Below are 20,787 nucleotides of genomic sequence, written 5' to 3'. Positions count from 1 at the left end.
CTCTGTTAAGACCCCACCTAGAGTACTGTTTTGGTACCCCCACCGTAAGTACAAGGAACTGTTGGAGCAAGTCCAAAGGAGGACCATAAAGTTGACAAGCGGACTTGAGTACCTCCTCCACAAAAACAGTTTGAGAAAATCAGGTCTCTTCAGCCTAGAGAAGAGAAGGTTGTGTGGAGACATCACAACAATTTCCAGTATCGGAAGGGGACCTACAGGGAGGCCAGAGAGAGACTCTTCAGCAGGAGCTGTAGTGATAGGACAAGGAGTAATGGCTTCCAACTCAAAGAGAGTTGGTTAGTTGTTAGAAAGAAATTCTTTACTGTGAGAGTGGAACAGTTTACCCAAAGAATCTGTGCATGCCCCAACCCTCAGAGAGTTCAAGGCCAGTTTAGATGGGGCTTTAAACAACCTGGTCTAGTGGAAGGTGTCCCTGCCTACAGTAGGGGTTTGGAACTAAATGATCATTAAGGTCTCTTCCAACCCAAACCATTTTATGATTCTATTATTATTGTTATTATTAAGTAATATTTATGCATAATTGACCGGATTACATTCAGCTCCTAAACACACTTATATAATGAATCTGATTTCTACAGACACTTTTTCAATTAAATTAAATTAAAATTAAATTCTGATTTCTACAGAATTTTTTTTAATTAAAAGAATATTTTCTGCTGACTTTCATAGTTAAAAACTTATGCAAATGTGCTTTTTTTCATATGTTTCCCTGATACATACCCTGACAAAGTTACTAGCTTTTTAAAAGCCATCACATTTCTCTTACATAAAGTTTGATTTTGTCTTCTTGATATTTTATATTGATATTAATACTTACAGTCATGTGACCAAAATACTGCATTGAAAGAAAATTCGAAAATTTTGGTTTATGTAAGTAGACACAAATCTGACCATACACAAGAATGCCTTGGGCTTTTAGAGGAGATTTGATGCAGATAGAAAAACATATATATTTCTATTTAATATATAGAACTGAATATATTAAATATTCACAAGATTCATACTCCATGATTTAGAAACATGATTATTCTCTTAGTTTCCAAAAAATTCTAACTTTGTGAAGTATAGTAAATATTACTTTATTTGGATTTTATTTCAAGAAAAAAAAATCTAGGCCATACTTCTTAATCTCAGAGCCCCTTACAAGAACTTTATAACTCTGCTTAGACCAGCTAAATAACTTTTTCTACTAATGATTTCTTGGCAACCCACCTGACTAACCCTGTTATGACTTTCAAACTGTTTGCCTAAATTTATTTTAATTTAATTTTTTTTAAGAGACTGTGTCTGGCTTTCATCAGAATCCTTTGTTCTTTCATTGTCAGCACTGACATTCGTCAAAGTATCTTTGCCTCAGTTTTCCTACTGGTGTAGCTGACTCCCAGAAGCACAGTAGAGGTAGGGGGTTTAGCTGGACTGTGCTTCATTTCTTTGGTGCTCTAGAAAGTCTCATTCTCCTGCAGTAAAATACCTCTAATTGTTGATGTCCATCCTCAGTTGTATCTGAGTGTTTTTTTACTTGGCCTCACTTCTTCGTATTTATTGCAGCAATTCACTCTGTGGTGGCACTTCTCTAGTTTTGAAAGGTCTCTTTATTTTTAAAGCTGAGAAAACAGCCCCACACAGCCAATTAAGTAAAATTCCTAAAGGTACTTCTACAGATAGCCAAGCAGTGATGAGAAGCAATCAAGTTTTCATTAAGGGAAAAATTTCGCAGAATGTGTTAGTTTTTGCCTTTACAGAAGTTGGCCTGCCATCACTGTTGTCCATTGCCAGCTTTAAGGGAACCTGCTTCATGAAACTTTGCTGGTTCCAAAGACAAGGCAAAGACAAATAATGCAGTGTATTGTCAGCGACTGAGAGATGGGACTTCACTTAGGTGCAAGCAAGAAGTCGTTTATTGTGAAGTTGTGAAGTCGTGAAGTCATCTATTGTACCTAAAGCTCAGTTTATATACTCTTACAGCTTTGAATAAAATTTTCCACTGCCAAGCAAAATCACATTATTAATGTTCCTTAGCAATATTGCTTAATCACAATCTTACAGGTGCAGTCTTACATGACTACCTTAAAAGAAAGTACCACATTCCTTTTTGCTTCCTCCTTTACATTTCCATTTAATGTTCCCATGGTTTCTGGCCTACAAAGACCAAGATGCCCACACCATCCACCATCTCCATACTACTCTCTGCTCCACTGCCCAGCTGCCTCCCCATAGTGTACCATTAGCAGCAATAGAGCTATGTCCAGGAATGGAGGTCATGGAGGTCGTGCAAAAATCTTAGGGAAGAACAATTGATACAATTTACAAATTATTCCTGTATATTCATAAATGTCTCTTGTATTTTACAGTCTACCTCAAACATAATCAATAATTATCTTCCAATAGATTGCAAATCACCATCTGCAAAATTTCTTTTAATGCACTAGTGAGTTATTCACCAATGGGGTATTCAAATATATTAGTTGTCTTTTGTTTGTGGCAGTGTAAATCACATGCTATCTGCACCTACTATTTGAATAGCATGGAAAGATGGACAGTCATGAAAAATCCATGAAAGTGAGTACTATATCTTTTTGCCCGTTGGAAACTACTTTTTTCTCTGAAGAGATTGACACTTTTCTTTCCTACTTTACCATGTACATACAAAACTACGCCAAGCAGTCTCAGTAAATTCTTTCTGTGGCTTGGATAGCCCTGCTTTCTTATCTGAAGTCTCTGAGCAATACTATGGCCATTCTGAAAATCCAGGTGAATATCACTTTTTTTTTTCCTGAATCCTTATTTAGTTATCTAGCCAGAAGGAAGTGGATGCTAGTTAGAAATATGGTGCTCTGTGTCCTGTCTGGTTTGCTGTGTTGAATCGTGTCCTAAACATTCCAATTCAGATGGCTAAAACCACAGTTTTATTTTTGCCCAAAAACAAATCGTAGCAAATAAAGCCCCCAAAACAGTAGTCTATTTGAAAAGGGTAATTAAAGCAATGTCTCAGGAAGAGGAAATTACTATTTTCAGTCTTTCAAATTTCAGGAAAAATTGCCTGAAAGATTGACGACTCTTAATAAGTAAATGCAGCTTAGGAGCATCCTTTGGAAAATTCTATTTAAAATGTAAAAACTCTTGAAATATCAGAATACTCTGGAGGAATTATCTACAGTACACACCTGTGGCATAATTTATTGTCAACTGCAGATGGATTTGCAGCTCAAAAGGTTGATCACAATTTCTCTGACTCATGATTAAATAGGGAGAAATTCAGCAACTTGAGATTCACACAGAATCACACAGAATCACATAGAATCAACTAGGCTGGAAAAGACCTTTGAAATCATCAAGTCCAAGCTATGACCAAGCACCATCATCTCAACTAGACCACTGAATGCCACATCCAGTCTTTTAAACACTTTGAGGGCTGGTGACTCCACCACTTCTCTGGGCAGCCCATTCCAATGTCCAATCACCCTCTCTGTATTTGTTCTAACTTGCATGTCACAGCTGCAAGAAAAGTGGCTGTCACGTTATTTTAATATTTTGTTGCTACATCTAGCATAAACTGATGAGATTGTAAGCATCCTGTATTGCAGTCCTTACACCACAGAATAACAGGAAAACAAACAAATTTTTCATCAGTCTTCTTTAAAAGGCAGTATTTTTGTCTTGGAGTACATCCTTCTTTATTGATAATCAATATAGCTTTGTTGCATGTAGCAGATTATTTGCCTTCTATATTATAATAAATTACTAGGCTCTATATCTCTCTATCACCAGACAACAGATTTTGTCTGCTTATGTCTTTCCTGTGGCTGATTCGATTCTTTCCCCCTCAGCATGGAATGAACATTATGCAATATAACAGCGAGAAAACAACATCGATTCATGATGACATTTTTGCTTTGTATAGATGAAATACATAGTAACCACCTGTGCTTGTCTTGACTTTATTGTTAATTTACTGTTAGCAACTGGAATGTTTCACAAGGAGAACGGCTTTTGGGATGATTTCTATGATGTCTTAATACTCTAATTGAGCTTTTAACAGTGAAAGAATTTTATGCCTATAATCCATTAGTATCCTAGTATTACTAGAAATTTTTAATAGAAATTTGTTGGATTTTATCTGACCTGATTAAAAGAAGAAAAAGAAGGCTACAGAAGGAAGCAATTGAGTGATATGATAGGTCTAAAATTGCTGCACCTAATAGTTTTGATTTATTATTTCCATTCAAAATTAAGTTCTGTCTGTATTTGTGGGAAATTTCTTTCTCTGCAAAATTAATTTGATTTAATCATTCTGGTTATGTCTGAGGGAACATACTACACTGTTCTCATATTGTCTTCTTTTTCCAATCATATAAAATTTGTTTTTTCCACAGAGAAATTATGTCCCAGTAAATTCACCTGTATGCCTAACAGATCACTAAGTTTTTGTTTTTTGGGGTTTTTTTTTGGCATCTGACTCTTCATAAAATATTCAGTTTACTTTGTTTCAAGGAATTTTTTATAGATCTTGTAAGTTGTGAATTTTCTGGACAAATACATTCTGATGATATTTTTACTTAAGTGATTATATGCTTACCAGTCCTTATGGAGTGCTAGAGCTCTGACTCTTAAAATGTAAGTAGTGACAGAAAAAGAGAGCTTCCAATTTAATGCAGGGGATATAAAAACTTTACCCAGTACTCATAAAAACTCTCTCCTTTGTTAGCATATTGCAAGCAAAAACGTATTTGACAAATTTTTTCTAATTTGAAATGCTGCACGTCAGGCATCTGAATACATATCTGGGCACAAACTTAAGATTTCTTGTTTCAAACAAGAAATTGACAGCTACCTGCAGCTGCCACTGCTACCATGACTGTGAGAGTCCAGAGGTGGTCTTTCTGCTCAATGGGTCACAGCTTCTTCCAAGGAATTTAACTAGAGATCTGAATGCATAATTTGGGTGTTTCAGATTTTAACACCCTAGATATACCTTAGCAGACCTGATTTAACAGATAGCCACACAGCCTTTTAATGGAAGCTCTAGCTTGTATCTGGACAGAGGCTGTTCTGTGCCTGAGACTTTGGATTGCCCAAGTTGTTGGAATAAACAAACCTAAACACTGGAAATAAATTGCTTGTGTTACTACCCAGCGAACACAAACAGAAGAACAATGTCTTGTGTTGCAGAGTGTATTGCTCTACATCCTCAGGATTGCTCCTGCTGTAGCTATGAAGCTGCTAGTGGATCATCATCAGTGTGAAAGCCTGCAGTTTGGGCTGTCAGTGATAGAATTAGTTATGTGGTCTAGTATCATTCTCTGTTTTTCTTCCTCCATAAATGTGGAATCTGTACAAGGAAAGATGTAGGGCACTTGTAGATGATTTTTCTCTGTTGTTGATCTCCTAGACATTGGTTTAGTCTTTACAACTGCTAAAAACTTTTTCTACATCTGTGTCAAGAAAGTGGTTATATTATCTGAATTTTAAAATTTAGTCTTACAGAAGCTATATTTTCTGGTAAAATCCCTAATACACTTTCTTACTGGATAGCTGAGGTGTGATAAGTAAAATGTATCATAAGGGCAGTAGAAAAAATGTGTCATGATTTTAACTATAGGAAGATGGAAAAAAAAAAGAAATCAAATGTGCTCATCTATCTTAGGACAAAATGTCTTGAAGATAATAATGGAACAAATACTTCTACCAAGAGACATAGTTCTGCTTGCCTGAAGATAGAAAACACATACAGACACAGTGCTACAGCATTTATGGTTTCTGTAAATGTGTTTTGAATGACATTAGTACCTTCTTTTCCTTGCCACTTTATGCACTGAGGTTGAATATAGTCAGGGAAGTAACAGTCTGCTGACATTTCTAAGAATCTCAGTTGAGCACTAGTTAAGTACTTACCAGAATATTACATGACATTCAAACACTGGGGTTTTTTTATCAGGATTTGCATCACTGCTTGTTTGTTTTCTGCATTGACAAAGCTGTATATAGTCCTGGCTGCTTTCAGAGTGCTCTGCTAGAAAAGTCCAGCTCTCAACATTATTTGTCAGCTGTGTTGCAGCAAACAACTAACCTTTCCTAAAATTATGAGCTAAATAAACAGTGAACAGAATTAGAGATGATGCCAAGGATCAAAAAGACATGAGAAAGTAAAATGCATTGACAAAATGAGCTGGAATGGGAATGCTGCAGTCCAGCTTTCCTGTAATGCTAGCCTGGAGCAAGATCAGAGGAAAAAGAGAGTGAAAGACACTGGGGTTGGGTTTTCCATTTGGAGGGTTTTTTTAAAGTCTGTTTTAACAGACTGTTTTATATTTCCTGATTTTATCATAGACTTAGAGCAGAAGTTGAGATTACTGAAATATTTCACTGAATTGACTGTGTCAAAAGTGTTGTTCTGCTGTAAAAGCAAGAATAAAAAAGGGATATGATTTGTGAGATGAAGGTGAGAGAGAATTCCTTTGTATTTTAGATATTGTGTATGTATAGTAGTAGAACGAAAAATCCTCAGTCCCAGTGCAGAATCTACATGTCCTGAAACCAGTAGATTAAAAAAAACAAAAAACAAACCAACTAAAAAACACCTCAACCAATCAACCAACATTATAAATAAAATTATATGGATCTGCTGAGAATTATCAGTGTCCAAATTGTGTGTATGCAGTGTCCTTTGAGTGGCTGTGTTCTTAGCCAACCATGAAGTACAGTAGCTACACAGTAGGTGTGTTCACAAATATTCATAACATTGCACACCAGCTGAATTTGGATGGGGCCTTTGGAGGTCAAGTGGTCAGCCTCCTTGTTCAAAGCAGGGCTGGCTTTACTGTTAGATCCACCTTTGAGTAAGTGCTGAGTGTTTCCCTGACTGGAAGCCTCTTGAGGCATGATCATCTTCACAGCTAAACTTCTTTGTATCAAATTGGAATTTCCCTTGCTACAGACTCTATTCATTGCATTTTGTTCTTTTTTTCTGAATAGTATTCAGGATTATTCTGTCTCTGTCTTCTCTGTAGCTACTACTTAAGTGGCTAAAGACAGCAAGTAGATCCCTCCTTAACCTTCTCTTCTTCCAGCTAAATGAGCTAAATTCCCTCAGGTTCTTCTTGTATGTCATACCCTTGAAAACCCTAATTGTTTTGGTGAACCTTTGCTAAACTCACTCTAGTTTGTCATTGTTTTTCTTTGATGGGGATCTCACATTACTCCATTTTTTTTCAGTGACCTGAGCTGAAATTTCTATTTAACTCTGAAACAACTGGAAAAATTCTCTGTATTTCCAACACATAAAGGGTGTGTACTGTTGATGTATTATCTGCTTGTAAGATTTCTAAGCTAAAAGAAACCAGTTGATGGTAAGAGCTAAAACTGTTCTACATACCAATTTGAAGATAAAGTCGGGAAACTGAATAAAAACATGTGGTTGGAGAAAAGTCATGTTGGTGGCAGGGCCACAGTTTGGAGTCCATTCCAAGTTTTCAAGTTGCAGGCTGTTCTCAGAAACACATCTGTTATAAGAAAGTTGCGTGGAGGAAAGTCTAAATTCTTCTCTATTCATAGGACTTCAAATCCTTGTAGGAGGATATAGTCATGCACATATGATCATCTTTCACAATCATGCCTTCTTGGATCTTTTGCTAGTAAGATGGTCTATGTATTCTTTGCCACTCTTGCATCTATACAGTGGCATTTCCACAGTGAGGGTTGTCAAGAAGCTTTTGTGGGTCTCTGAATTTATTTAAAATAATCATTTATTTAAAATCATCAAAATTGTTGACTTAATTAATGCAACGTCCACTGTGAAAGGTTTGAGCAAAGAGCTCATGGTTCACATGTAAGTTTCTGAAAATTAAATTAAATGCTCATGGTTCACATGTAAGTTTCTTAAAATTAAATTAAATGCAAAACGGGACGGAGGGAGGGAAGGAGGGAGGGAGGGAGGGAAGGAGGGAGGGCGGGAGGGAGGCAGTTTCAAGGAAGTTGCTCATTTTTGTTGTATCAAAAAGTTGATACAGAGACTTTGTAAAATATGTAGAACTTCTAGAGGAATTAGGGCTATATTAGGAAGATATGTAAGTGGAATACTTCTCCAAAAAGTATGTTTTAGCTGTCGGGAATGGTAGCTCAAAAATCAGCCATACTCAAGCCTAACAACTATCTACTTGGTGTCCTTAGGAATACCTAAAGGATGATTATGTGAATGTCCTTGTAGAGTATCTTGTATGCAATTCAGTGGTAAGTCTTCTGCCAGAAAGCCGTTGAAAGAAAGGGTTCATATTGGGAATCTCTTCATGAAGGCTATTGTTAAACTACCACTTATACAAGTGACTATGCACTAGATATACAAATGTCCTTTCAGATTTCAGCTGCTGACTGTGCAGTGGAGTGCAGTGCAGTGCAGTGATGCTAACTGGCTTCAGCCAGTCTTCCAGTGTACAATAGAGCACCTAAGCACCTTTGCATATTTGAAGCCCGACACATGTTGAGAACATGGCTGCTAGGAAAAAAAAATAACAAGTGCAATATTGTGGTCATTATTGTGCTTCATAGCCAGTGTGTAACTGACTAAACAAGGTATTGAAAGTTCAGTAATGTATAACCTTGATTTTCCAGAAAATGCAAGTGCAAGGCTGTATGTGTTAAATGTAACAACAAGCCAATATTTGAGATGCCATTCAGAATATAATCAGTGTCATTTGCCCTGCACATCTAAATTTAATTGTCCAAGAAAACATGCATTAAACAAATGCTTTCAGTTTTTTTCTTCATTCTTTGATCCTTGACATGATGATGTAAATTTCTCCAGTAAATCATAGTAATGTGAATAATGCACAGCAAATTCTCATTGTCATTTGTGGACTTTAATAGCATTTGAATAAAGTTTTTGGAAGTTATTTGCTCTGTCTTTTGTACCTAGGAAAACTAAGGACCATATCCTCTGTGCTTCTTTATTTTGCTGATCCAGAAGAAATTAATTTTACAAGCCTGAATTTGCATACTGAGAAGGCATGGAGTCCTGCCATGTTTCTCATTAACACTTTCTACATGCCAGAAGGATGAATAAGTTTGGTATAAATATTGAGGATATAATATCTTGATCTGAGAAAGCATCTGAGCATGTGCTAGGGCTTTACTGAAGTCAGCAGTAGTTAAATACATGCTTAAGTGTTAACTAAGGAAATATATGTCCTTGATGAACCAAGAGCTCCGTGGTAAAAGGAATAGATTATGCTTAACCCTTTGAGAGTATTTCTGTGTGGTATAACGCTTCTTGCTTTGTAGAAATAAGATGTGAGTTATAACCTCAATGTCTCACACGCTCCTTTTAAGGCATATATATAGATATCTTTAAAGCAAAAGTTATTCTCTTCAGATTTTAATGAACTTCCTATGGCTGAAGTAACAAAATAAGGAACAAAGAAGACTGAAATTCTAATTTTTAACATCAGTGAATAAAAATGCTAATTGCCTCCTTATTTTCCCTGTATTTTCAAATATTTCTTTTAATGTTAAAGAAATACAAATATTGCCTCTGAGTCTGTCATTAATGCACTTTTTTTATAATTCACACTTCTAAGAAAAGAACAGTTCCTAAAATGTTAAGTATGAGTTTACATAAAGTCTATTCAATAGATTCTTTACATCTCATGTTGAAGAAAGATGAAGTCATTTCCATTTGCAAATATGAGATGTTTATCAAAAAGCATTGCTTCTTGACTAGACTGTTGTTTTGTTCTGACCATGAGGGGGTGCAAATGCCTGCAAGTGTGTATGTCTGCATGGGAATGCAATATCTTGGTTATAAATATTATTTTTCTGACCAACAGATATTTCCTGGACTGATTCTCTCAGACATTAAGCCTGCCAAAAGAATGAAGTTCAAGACAGTCTGCTATCTGCTTGTTCAGCTCATGCATTGTCGCAAGATGTTCAAAGCAGAGATCCCTTTCTCCAACGTCATGACGTGTGAGGATGATGATAAGGTAGTCCATGTGGGCCAAGTGTACTCTTTGAGCATCAATTCCAGGACTGCATCAAGCAGACCATCTTTGAGAACATAGCGGATGATGTTACAAACAGATAAAAACATTTATGGTGTTCCTGCTGGAGCTAGAAAAATCTAATTTCCACAGTAAAAACCAAATTTAATTATAAAAGTCCTCAAATTTGGAGCTGCTCTTGGAAAAGCCAGCATAGGTATCCTATGTGGCTTCTATTAAGGGCTTTTTTCACAGCAACTGGAATTTCTGAGGCTGTTTCCATTCTTTTAAGCATATATTCTTTTGCATGTTTTGTCCATCCCAATCTGAAGTTGATGGTGACAAATGCAAACCAACAGAATAATTTTGTTTCTCTAGATGGTTATCTGAAATATGAAAGACAACTGATTAGCCAAAACCCCTCTTTGTCCATAATACAAATCCTAAACATAAAAGTCCCTAATACAAATATAAATTCCACTTTCTTGGATGCTTGGTAATTCCATAAATCAAGACTATTTACATACTAGTAGCCTGGTTTGCTTATTTTCTCTATATGAATCTACCTGTGAATTTATGGATACAAATTGTGAGAGTTCCTTGTTCCATTTCCTTTGACAGCAGGTGGCAACATTATACAGGTCACTCCACCACTGAGTGGTGGCATGTGAGCACTGGAATCAGTAATTTAGCTTGACTGATTGCTTCACATTTTTTTTCTTTTTTTTCATTTACTGAAGACTCAGTCTAAATCTTACTTTCAGAAAGCATTTGAACTTTAATATTTTGAGTTTTATATGCGCTTGTGTTTCCTCTGCAGAAAAGGGGAAGAAAAATCAATCTGTTCCTTTTAAAAACAGTTTCAGTGAAGACTTTCAGAAACTCCAGATCTGATTTTGAAATTGGCCATGTACAAGGACTTTCAGTTGGTATTTAATGTTGTCTTTGAGTATTTAAAAAAAATAACCCACACATTCTTTGGAGGATATGCAATACTTTACATTGTGTCTTGTGTACATGTATGTGAAAATACAGTAATATATACAGAAAATACCCATGTGGACTTTTTAGTGACCTGATGAAATTGTTTTTCATGCCACAACATTCGCAGTGAAGTTCTACAATGCTATCAGTAACAGAAACTGTTGTTCTGGGCTTTTGTAACTTTTATGTAACACATCATGGATTTTTATTATATGATGCTAATATAAATACACTGTGTTACAATGTAGGGCTTCTTTAGAGTTTTCAGCACTCAAATCATGTAAATAAAGTAAAATACATGGAGTCTTTAAAGGCTTTGAAGCCAGTGCATTTCTGAGAAACATAAATACTGGATCTTGATCATATGGAAGACGTGATGTAAGTCTACTGTGCAAAATAATAATAGAGATACAAATAAGAGACTTAGAGGAAATAATTATATTTAAGAAACAGCTTTTTTGATTAAGAATAAAAACTTTAACTCTGTTTCAAAATGGCAGAATAGATAATATAATTTATTCCATATATCAGAATAACACTGATATTCATCTACCCTCATTTCAGGCTTTAATACAAAGAAACATTTATTTAAATACTGTTTTCCTCCCCCCTGTTGTTATAGTATAGGCTTAAATTTTAATTGTAAAAAATCCTTGAAGATGTATTTCTGCTGCAATTACTGCAATACATATGCTAACTAATTATAGTTTATTGAGAGCAAATTTGTGTATTTCTTACACAGAAATTTCTGTTTCTATCATTTTCCTAAAAGCACTCAATTTCCCTACAAATTACTGATACAAATGTTTCTTTAAGAAAACAAATTTCTCTCAGTTTAGAAACACTGAAAATAGTTGTTTGGCCAGCAATTTAAGCTCTCTAATTAAAGTATGTCCCTTAGATTATCTTCAAGTTGAAACAATTTGCTCTTTCACCAAAGACCAGGTAATGGGTAATAGCTTGAAGAAAAATGTAACCTTATAATTGTTTACTGCTAGTGTAACCTCCTGTCTCATATAAAGCCAGAAAAGCAAGAGTTGAAAAGTTACTTTATCTTTGCTAGGATCCATTTTTCTTCACAAACAGAAAACTAATGTATCAGTCAGTAGCTTCTCACTATTTATAAGGATTTAGATATAATATAATAATAATAAGCTATGTAAGCTAATGAACGGCAAGAATTCACAATTTGTTCACTGATGAGGTACTCCTAAGAATTTCTTGTGAAATAAAAAAGGAAACTGCTATTCCTGCAAGATTGCGTAGATAGTGATTACCATCTTTTTAACCATCTGGATTAAAAGGATATGTTGTTGTATAGCCTCTAGAGTGGATATTTAGGACTGAGAGTTCTGAAGAGAGAAATTTTGTTTTCTTCTTTAACATCTTTCTGACGGACTCTACTTATTATATCCTGAGTAGACTTGTTGTTTCATAATGTTTTGAACTATCTTGAACTCTGCAGATGCTAGATAAAAAAATATTCCTTTAACTTTACAGAAATAGTAGAACTTGCCTGAGTTTTGTTGTCAAAACTCTTCTGGGAAGTAGGCTTGACCCCTGTCAAGTCACAGAACCATAATGGTTTAGATTAAAGTGCCCTCAACTGGAGTTTGCCACCAGTGTGGCTGAGATGCTGTTCATTGTCTTCTGAATGCTCTCTGTGAAAAATGAGACAGCTTGTTTAAAATGCCTTTCAGATATGCTCTGTGATAAATCTTTTCCACTGGAAAGGACTATGAGTAATCATCTTATAGTAGTGCTATCTTCTCAGCCTTGGAAGAGTCAGTTAGGCACAGGTTAGTTCTGATAATTTGTTGGATAGATCCATCTGTGCAAGTGCACTTGAGGCATACTCAAGAAGTCTTAACAAGAGAGCCAATTGGGTGAGTTAAAGATAGCAACACTTGAGATTTCAGACCCTCTTTAGTTGCAGGTGGTCATTGTCCAAGACTTTAAGGTAAACTATCTTTTTGAAATATGTATTGTTACCTAGACATTAGGACTTCTCTTGTGTTATGAATGTTAGCGTTCAGGAACACATAATCACGGAATATGATTATATGCAAGTGCTTTTATTTGAAGAGCTCAGGGAGTCAGGTGTTTCAGACCCAAATCTGACTCCAACATGATTTCAAGCTGAACATGTTTTATATTCTATCGTTACATAACTACATATTAATTATTAAGCTTATATTGTTCTATTGTATACATTGATCTCCTCCAAGCATGGATTTCTCGTGATCCCCCTGAAACCCCCCGAACATAGTTCTCATAATTCTTGTTACAATCAAACAACAATTATATCTAATTACTAAGCAAGCATTACTTCTAACAATCATTTATCATATAATGATTACACAGGTGCAGTGCAGTTTCACATGATCTAACAAAGACAAGGCCTAACATTTTCCCAGGTCCTACCAAGCTCAACTCCCCAAACTCCCATGATTTTAGAAACCTTTTACTATCACAAAGAGCCTGGTTATCTTGTCTTCAAGATTCCAGAGCTCCATGTCTTCTGTCAAGAAAACAAACCAATATAAAACCATTTTGCAAGGTAAAATGACCCTACTGGGTACAAACTGATTATTATCTCAGTGGCAGAGGAGTGTCTGGGCCATATGTGAAAAGAATTTCTGGATGAAAATCTTGGAATGAAGTGTGAGTTTTCTCTTTGATTTGAATGATATTAGGATTTCAGGTAAGGAATTTTAAAAAGGTGGCATTCGCACAGAAATAAGAACTCTGTCTTTTGTAGTTGCTCTGCTTAATGAGTTCCACATCCTCTTTGTGAGCTTGAAGTAATATGAACAGCAATGCAAAATCTCAGTGCTAATAAAATCTGTGCTTCTTTCTTCATTACAGAGGAGAGCATTAAGGACAGCCTCTGAAAAACTCAGGAATCGCTCCTCTTTCTCTAACAATACTGTATACAACACTCCGGGAACTCGAGTGAACAGATACATCAGCCGCTTGATAGAGGCCCGGCAAACTGAGTCTGAGATGGCTGACTTTAATTTCATTACCCTGAAGTATAAGCAAATTGAGCGTGAAAATAAAGTAAGGGAGTTTAAAATTATTTTTACTGATTTCACTGACCATAAGCCAATTAGCATTGGGGTTTTTGTTTGGGTTTCATACAATGTTTAAATTCTACTCACTATCTTAAAATACTCCACTGGACTGTCTCTCTGTTAAGAGGGTGACATTATCTCTACCTTTTATGGAAATGCTTGAAGGGGATAAAAAGACTGGTATTGTCCTACTTGTCAGGATCCTACCCCGTGTTATATATCCTGTGTTTTGGTCTTTCATTTGCTTCTCCAAACTGTCTGAGTCACTTGTTTAATGCTGTCTCATTGCAATGTGTCTGCCTACTCACTCATCTGCTTTGGAGAAGTGTTATTGACAAGAAGATGCGTAGGTAGCCTATGCAAGCTAAGTATAGTAAGTAAGTATTGATCCAGAAGATAAGATTGTATCCAGAAATCTGGATACCAAGATAAGTATTGATCCAGAAATTCTAGAAAATAATTTTTAAAAAAACCAAAATAATTAAATCTCTGGACAAGGCTGCAATATTATACCAGTGTGGCAGTGCTGAAAGCAGGGGATTTACTCAGACCGTACAAGCATGCATATCAGTTAACAATTGTTCCTACCTTGTAGGGGTATTTTTTGTAAATACGAATTATTTGTATTTACAGCCTTTATGTGTTTGAAAATACAAAAGTGGTATGGTTTTGAATTAATTTGGCAGTAGCACTTATTTTTCCACTGTAAGTCACTTTATAGTCTAAGATTTCATGTCACTGCTGTTTCAAGTTAGAAGGCTGTGTGCCATATTGGATCCAAATTTTTTAAGGTTTTAAGCATAAATTTTGGGTTCAAGTTTCCAAAGTAATTTATTATTAGGCTGTAACTTTTTTTATTTAAAAATAAAAAGTCTTCTGGTGTAAATTATATTGAACTTTGGATCTTTCTGAGAAAACACTTTAGTGTTTCAACCCCTAGAAAGCTTCCTCTCATTAATACTGTAACTTAGTGGAATCAGGGACAGTAGCTGCTCCAAAGTGAGCCCATGTATCTCATTAGCAGCTGCCTCCAAGTCCACTCATTAGTGTCCTGTCCTGAGCAGCTGAGGTGACAGGACTTCTTGAAAGCAGCACTAAGGAGTCTATGGCCTTTTACCATGATGAGTAAACAGAGGGATGGCCACCCCCTTCTGATTCAAAGTGGCTGACTTTTTTTTTTCTCAGAAAGATAAACTTATATCTGAACCTAAACCAGTTTTGACAAGTTACAAGGTGAAAGAGAAGTCTGTCAAGGAAAATCTTGTGTAGACTTCCCTCATCTGTTTTTTCGGTGCAAATTAAGCCATCATGTTTTTAACTAAGTAGGGGCTTGTTTTATTTTAGGATACAATTCTTTCTTACTGAGAATGGACAAGTGTGGGTGTCCAGGTATATATGAAATATTTACTGTCTTCATTTCTTCCTTTCTTTAACAGTACCACCAGCTTCAGGATGAGTACTTCACCAGTGCTGTAGTTCTCTCACTAATTCTAGCTGCCTTATTTGGCCTTGTCTACCTTCTAATAATACCACAGTAAGTTTCTGTCTTTTGCCATCATAACTCAAAGTGGAACATCCTCAGACATCCTGGACAGGTCAAAATTTAAAGTCTTTGGAACAGGAATGGGGACTTAAGTCGGTATCTTCTCACATGGGAGATTCTCTGTTAGTATAGCCCTCAGTCTATTTGTTATCTCTTTCATTTGTCCACAGGAGATACTTTTCACTATTTTTTTTGTTTGTTTGTTTTGTAGTAGTGTACACTTAGAGGAGAAAATACATTTCAATGATCATTTAAACTTTCAGTGGTAATTTTTAACTTATTTAAAACATTTCTACATTACAAACAAAGGTGTTACTACTTCCTTTGGGTTAAGTACTTCAGGTATTGATAGCAACAGAAATAAAACCCTGCAGAGTTTAATGGGAACAAAGTACTGAAAGTACCCATCCAGCTGCATTGAGACTTGCATTTATAGCATTCATTGAAATTTTTGGTATCAACACTATCCCTGTATAAACTGCCTAGTGTGTATTTTGGCTATGCATATATAACTAATTTGCAGTCCGACTTTGACTGCACTTAAGTAAACATAACCAAATTATGTGTTTGGGAGGTGTCCTATACATATTGTTGAGTGATTAGTTAGTGATTACCTCAGATTTTGTCAGTTCTATGTTAGTGCTTGCTAAATACAAAATAATTAGACCACTTTCAAATCTAGAGGTAGATAGAATTGTGTATAAGGTATAAAAATTATGAATAATGAACTTTTTTCAGATTAAAATATCAAAACATTAAAAATAAACTTTATTCACTTTTATAACTACTTCAGTGGGAATAGAACTGGCCACAGGATAATGCTTTTGAAAATTCCATTTAAATTATGGTCTTTTCTATTCAAAAATCCCCAGTTAGAATAATACTTCTATATTCTATTATTTCTAGTTGAAAAATTGAAAAACAGTTTATTCACGTTAATAAAATAGAAACACTAATTTGTAATATAGCACCTTTCATCTAAAGAATTCAAAGTAACTCAATCATCATTTACATCATTTCCAGACTAATGACTTTGCTGACTAATTGGACCATGATTAAGAAGTCTTTCTCCTTCTTCTTCAATAAGCCACAGCTGCAGTTTTGAGCAAGGAGAAACAAAGTGTATTAGTGTAGTTGAAACTAGAATGAATTTCCAGGAATCATATAATAGCTTTTGAAAAACTATTGTCACTTAAAAACAGATGGGCAGAGATTCAGTTTAAGTAGTGATGTGACAGACACACAAGCTCCAGAAGAATATCACCACAGAAGGTAATGAAGATGGACTGGGTTAGTTAAAAAAGCTACCCGCTGAATGCTCCCAAGTTCTTTCTTCCAGTGGCTGAGTGGTGGCTTACAGCCAAATTCTTCTTGGGCTCTTCCCTTGCTGTGACATAGATGCAAATATGAGCAAAATTAAAACTTTGGAAGTATGGGAAAATTTCCCCTCTTTCCAGAGTTTGGAGCTTTAAGCTGCTATTTAGATTGCCAAAGTAGTTATACATATGGCAAGAGAATGCAAAAGCCAAGTCAAGGCTTGTAATATATTACCCTAATGGGAGAAGTTATATATCATAATCTTTCAAGGAGGAGGTTGATCATCTAGACAAGAAAATGTCATAGGAAAGTCAATTACTGCATAGATATACAGAAATCAATGGGCTTGCTGTTCTCACAATTCTTAACAACTTTTGAGCAAAACAACTTCTCAACTAAAGACACATTTTATATTCCCAAATGGAGGTGGTCAAAGTAAGGCTATGTTCCTGTCAACCTAAGCCGTCCAATTATGGAGTCACATATGCAATGTAGCTCCTAAAAACCCTGACTATGAACCTTTCTAATGTGTGATTCTGTCTTTACTTTCAAAAAGTGCAATGTAGCCCTTTTTAGATGTCAACTCAAATGCCTGTCAAGGTCCCACTCAGCACTACTGACAGCACTACTGTCAGCTATTGCTGCATTGCAAGATGTTGCAGGCATGTCCCCTGCATTCCTTTCTAGCATGCTACCATCCTGAATACAAGTGAATTCTCTAAAGGCATGAGATCCTGCCTTGATTAATACTTGTATTCAGAATCCACACTACCAGCACCCAGAGTCATCTTCCCACTCTGGATACACATACTACATCACAGAATTCTCCCAGTTCCTGTATCAGTATAAACTGATACATGAATTTGAAATCAAAGTCAAATAGTTAGAAACTATACAGGAGAATTGCACACTTCTGCTGTTAGAAACCCTGTATAAACAATATTTTTCCAGAAATTGTCAAGGGCACAGAAGCATAAATGCCTGAATCCATTGCTCACATGGCTTCTGGACTGACTGGTTTGTTCTCACAAGTTAGAAAAGAAGGTGTGAAGATCATGTTATACGGCTGTCATACAGCCCTGATTCCATGGTTGGCATGGGGCCAGGCTATCCCTGAGCGGAAATCAAATGCACCCACACTGGTGGACTAATTTTTGTTAGCTTGCTCACATCCATAAGGTACTTTTCCAAGAGAAGTTTTCTGGAGAAAGTTCTTGGTTTGTACCCTTCTTCTCATTAAGAACAAGCCTATTTTGATTGATCAGGAGAGGGGAGATTAAGAATTTAAGAATTATTACGTATTTTTGTGAAACTTAAAATTTGTCTAACCATTGAGGAAGACTCAAAACAGGGAGTTTTTCTGTTTCATTAGAAGGCAGTTTTTTCTGATTTTATTTGACTTGCTAAGTGTCTAAATTGAATGGGTATTGATTTCTGAGTCTTTGAGAAAGAGAAGTGAGACAGAAAAATCATCTGGTAACTGTTAACACCACTGCCAAGGCCAAGTAATTGAGTTACACACTCCCCTTACAAGACTCATCATGCTGAATATTCTGCATTAGCCTACAATTAGAAACTGTCTCTCCTGACTACTATACATTTGAATTTTGATCTCCTTTCTGACATCAGAGCAGGGACCATTTACAAGAGCATTTACTAATTTCATAGTCTTGAGAGCAGGGGACATCACTGCTAAATTTGCATTGTGATGGTTAGTATAAGAGCAAGGTTGAGGAGGACATCCTCCACCATTTATAAAATACTATTTCAGAAGGACCCCTAACTGTAGTTTGTTCTCATCTATTACTGAGTGGCACTGCATTACTTCTACTGTGTTTTGATTCTAGGAGTACCGTAGTTCTTGTTCTCCTGGTGTTCTGCATATGCTTCCTAGTGGCTTGTATTATGTACCTACATGTCACACGAGTACAAGTAAGTGATTTAAGATTTTGTGACTATTCTTCCTTTTGGTGTCCTTGATATGTTTGTCCTTTGGAATATGAAGCCATCAGTGTATGCCTCACAGATTCACAGAGTCTGAAATTTATGTGTTTAAAGTTCCTTAGTAAGTAATGTATTAGACACTTCAAAACCAAAGATCAATCATCTGAAAGCAGACTTTTTATGTGACTAATCATTACAGCAGTGTAGCATTCAGTGCCATTAATTCTACACTTCGTTTTTTGCTAAATCTTCCCTGAACACTAAATATTGTGTTTAGATAAACTGCTTAACCTGACTTTTACTCCTTTCTGACTACAGAGCATAATAGTTCTCCCTTTCATTTCAGCTGGTCTGGGTGTAAAATCCTGCTAGCATCCCCTCTGTTTTCAAAATTTTTCCTGCCAAAACAGCAGCTGTTTTGATGGTAAAGTACAATGTTTTGCACACACAATCCTTGGCCTTTTCAAAACCTTCAGTAATGATTAATTCTCCTGCATTATATTTTCACAACAGTAATGATGCAGAAGGATATTTGGTTGTTTTAGGGGAGAAATAGGTCTGCCAGATCAGAATAAAACATCTACAGGCTAAATTTCTGATGAAAGAAATCTCTATTGGATTAATATAAATTTAGTATTTTCAGACAAATATCAGGAAAAAACACCTACTCACTTAATCAGCTTTTCTAATTAGGACACACTAATTTTAGTTTAAAAAAAACCCTTCTTCTGCCCTTTGGCATAAGAAAAGCATTTGTTTTCATGGGAACATAAATAGTATATTAGCAGAGTATCAGGTACTGAAAAGAACCTTATTTATGAACTTACAAAATTATTTGGGAATAACTTTGATGATCTCTTTTTTTTATTAGGGCAGAGTAGTTTATCGTCTGTTTTTCTCTGTATAGATTGTAGAAATGCAGACTAAGTTTGTAGCAAGCTACTTCTCTTTATACCATTTCCCTGGGGCTAGTGCAAATATAAGAAGTATTCCATTTGTTTTGTCAGTCAAGAAAATTTGTATTTATTCCAGGTTCCTCCAGAGATTCAATACTATACAGGATCAAATCCAGCATTAGAAAAATAAAGGAATATAAAACCTTAGAATATCACAATTTAAAACTTTGTGGCAAAAAAAAAAGTCTTATAATAATTAAAATTAATATGATGTGGATAATGGATATACAATTGTAAAATAATCATTCCCCTATTGTAATCAGTCTTATGGCACTTACTTGCTCTTTCACACTGCACAAGTGACTCAGCTTCTCCATGCTTTAGCATTGAATACCTCACTCATAAAACTACTTTAATAATATTTTACTGTACCAGTTACCTAGAATTTTGGTCATTTGCCACTACTTTTCTAGTTACTAAAAATTCCACAAATAAAAGAAAACAAAGAAAATTAAGCCTAAAATTCTATGCTATCATAAAAGTGCAGATACAATCTTAGAATGACTTAAAGTCAGAAGTATAAATCTTAATATTGTGTCAGAATTTTAATTCAGACATGTCTCATACTTTATCTTTTAAAGGTTTGTTTTCCATTTTAACCCAGTAGCCTAGCATGTCAACATTTAAAACATATATGTTCTACACAGACCAAAAAAATTGTCTGTGCAATGTGTCAGGACTCGTGATCTTTGAATCCATATTTTGCTTTGTCCCTATTAACCATCCAGCATTATCTTCAAACCATGGGTATTATCTCTTTAATAAGCAGTAGATAGCTTATTTGGTTGCAAACTTAATTAATGGAATATATATTTTTTCTTCAAGCAAAATTATTTTGTATTTTATTTATATGGATAAAACCACATATGTTCCACCTCGTTTGTATATAGGATTCTGGTCTAGTGAAGTGGACAGTTTGATGGGTAAAATACTATGGGGATAATCACATTCAGAGCATAGCACTTTATGGTTAT

The 20,787-nt window shown here is 35.5% G+C and overlaps 1 protein-coding gene across 1 annotated transcript in view; it reads left to right on the top strand.

The window, feature by feature from the left end:
- The window catches only part of ADCY1 (adenylate cyclase 1), a 162,655-nt gene that overhangs the window by 109,449 nt on the left and 32,419 nt on the right, over positions 1-20,787 (top strand). Inside the window, exons 8-11 of the mRNA XM_053952726.1 lie at positions 9,840-9,995; positions 13,845-14,039; positions 15,490-15,587; positions 18,761-18,845. Coding sequence (XP_053808701.1) covers positions 9,840-9,995; positions 13,845-14,039; positions 15,490-15,587; positions 18,761-18,845 — 534 coding nt within the window. The remainder of the gene's footprint in view (positions 1-9,839; positions 9,996-13,844; positions 14,040-15,489; positions 15,588-18,760; positions 18,846-20,787) is intronic.

The sequence above is a fragment of the Vidua chalybeata genome, chromosome 1 (assembly GCF_026979565.1).
Source record: "Vidua chalybeata isolate OUT-0048 chromosome 1, bVidCha1 merged haplotype, whole genome shotgun sequence".
Lineage (NCBI taxonomy): Eukaryota > Metazoa > Chordata > Aves > Passeriformes > Viduidae > Vidua > Vidua chalybeata.
The sequence above is the reverse complement of the archived record's forward strand: the minus strand, read 5'-3'. Positions and strand labels throughout refer to the sequence as shown.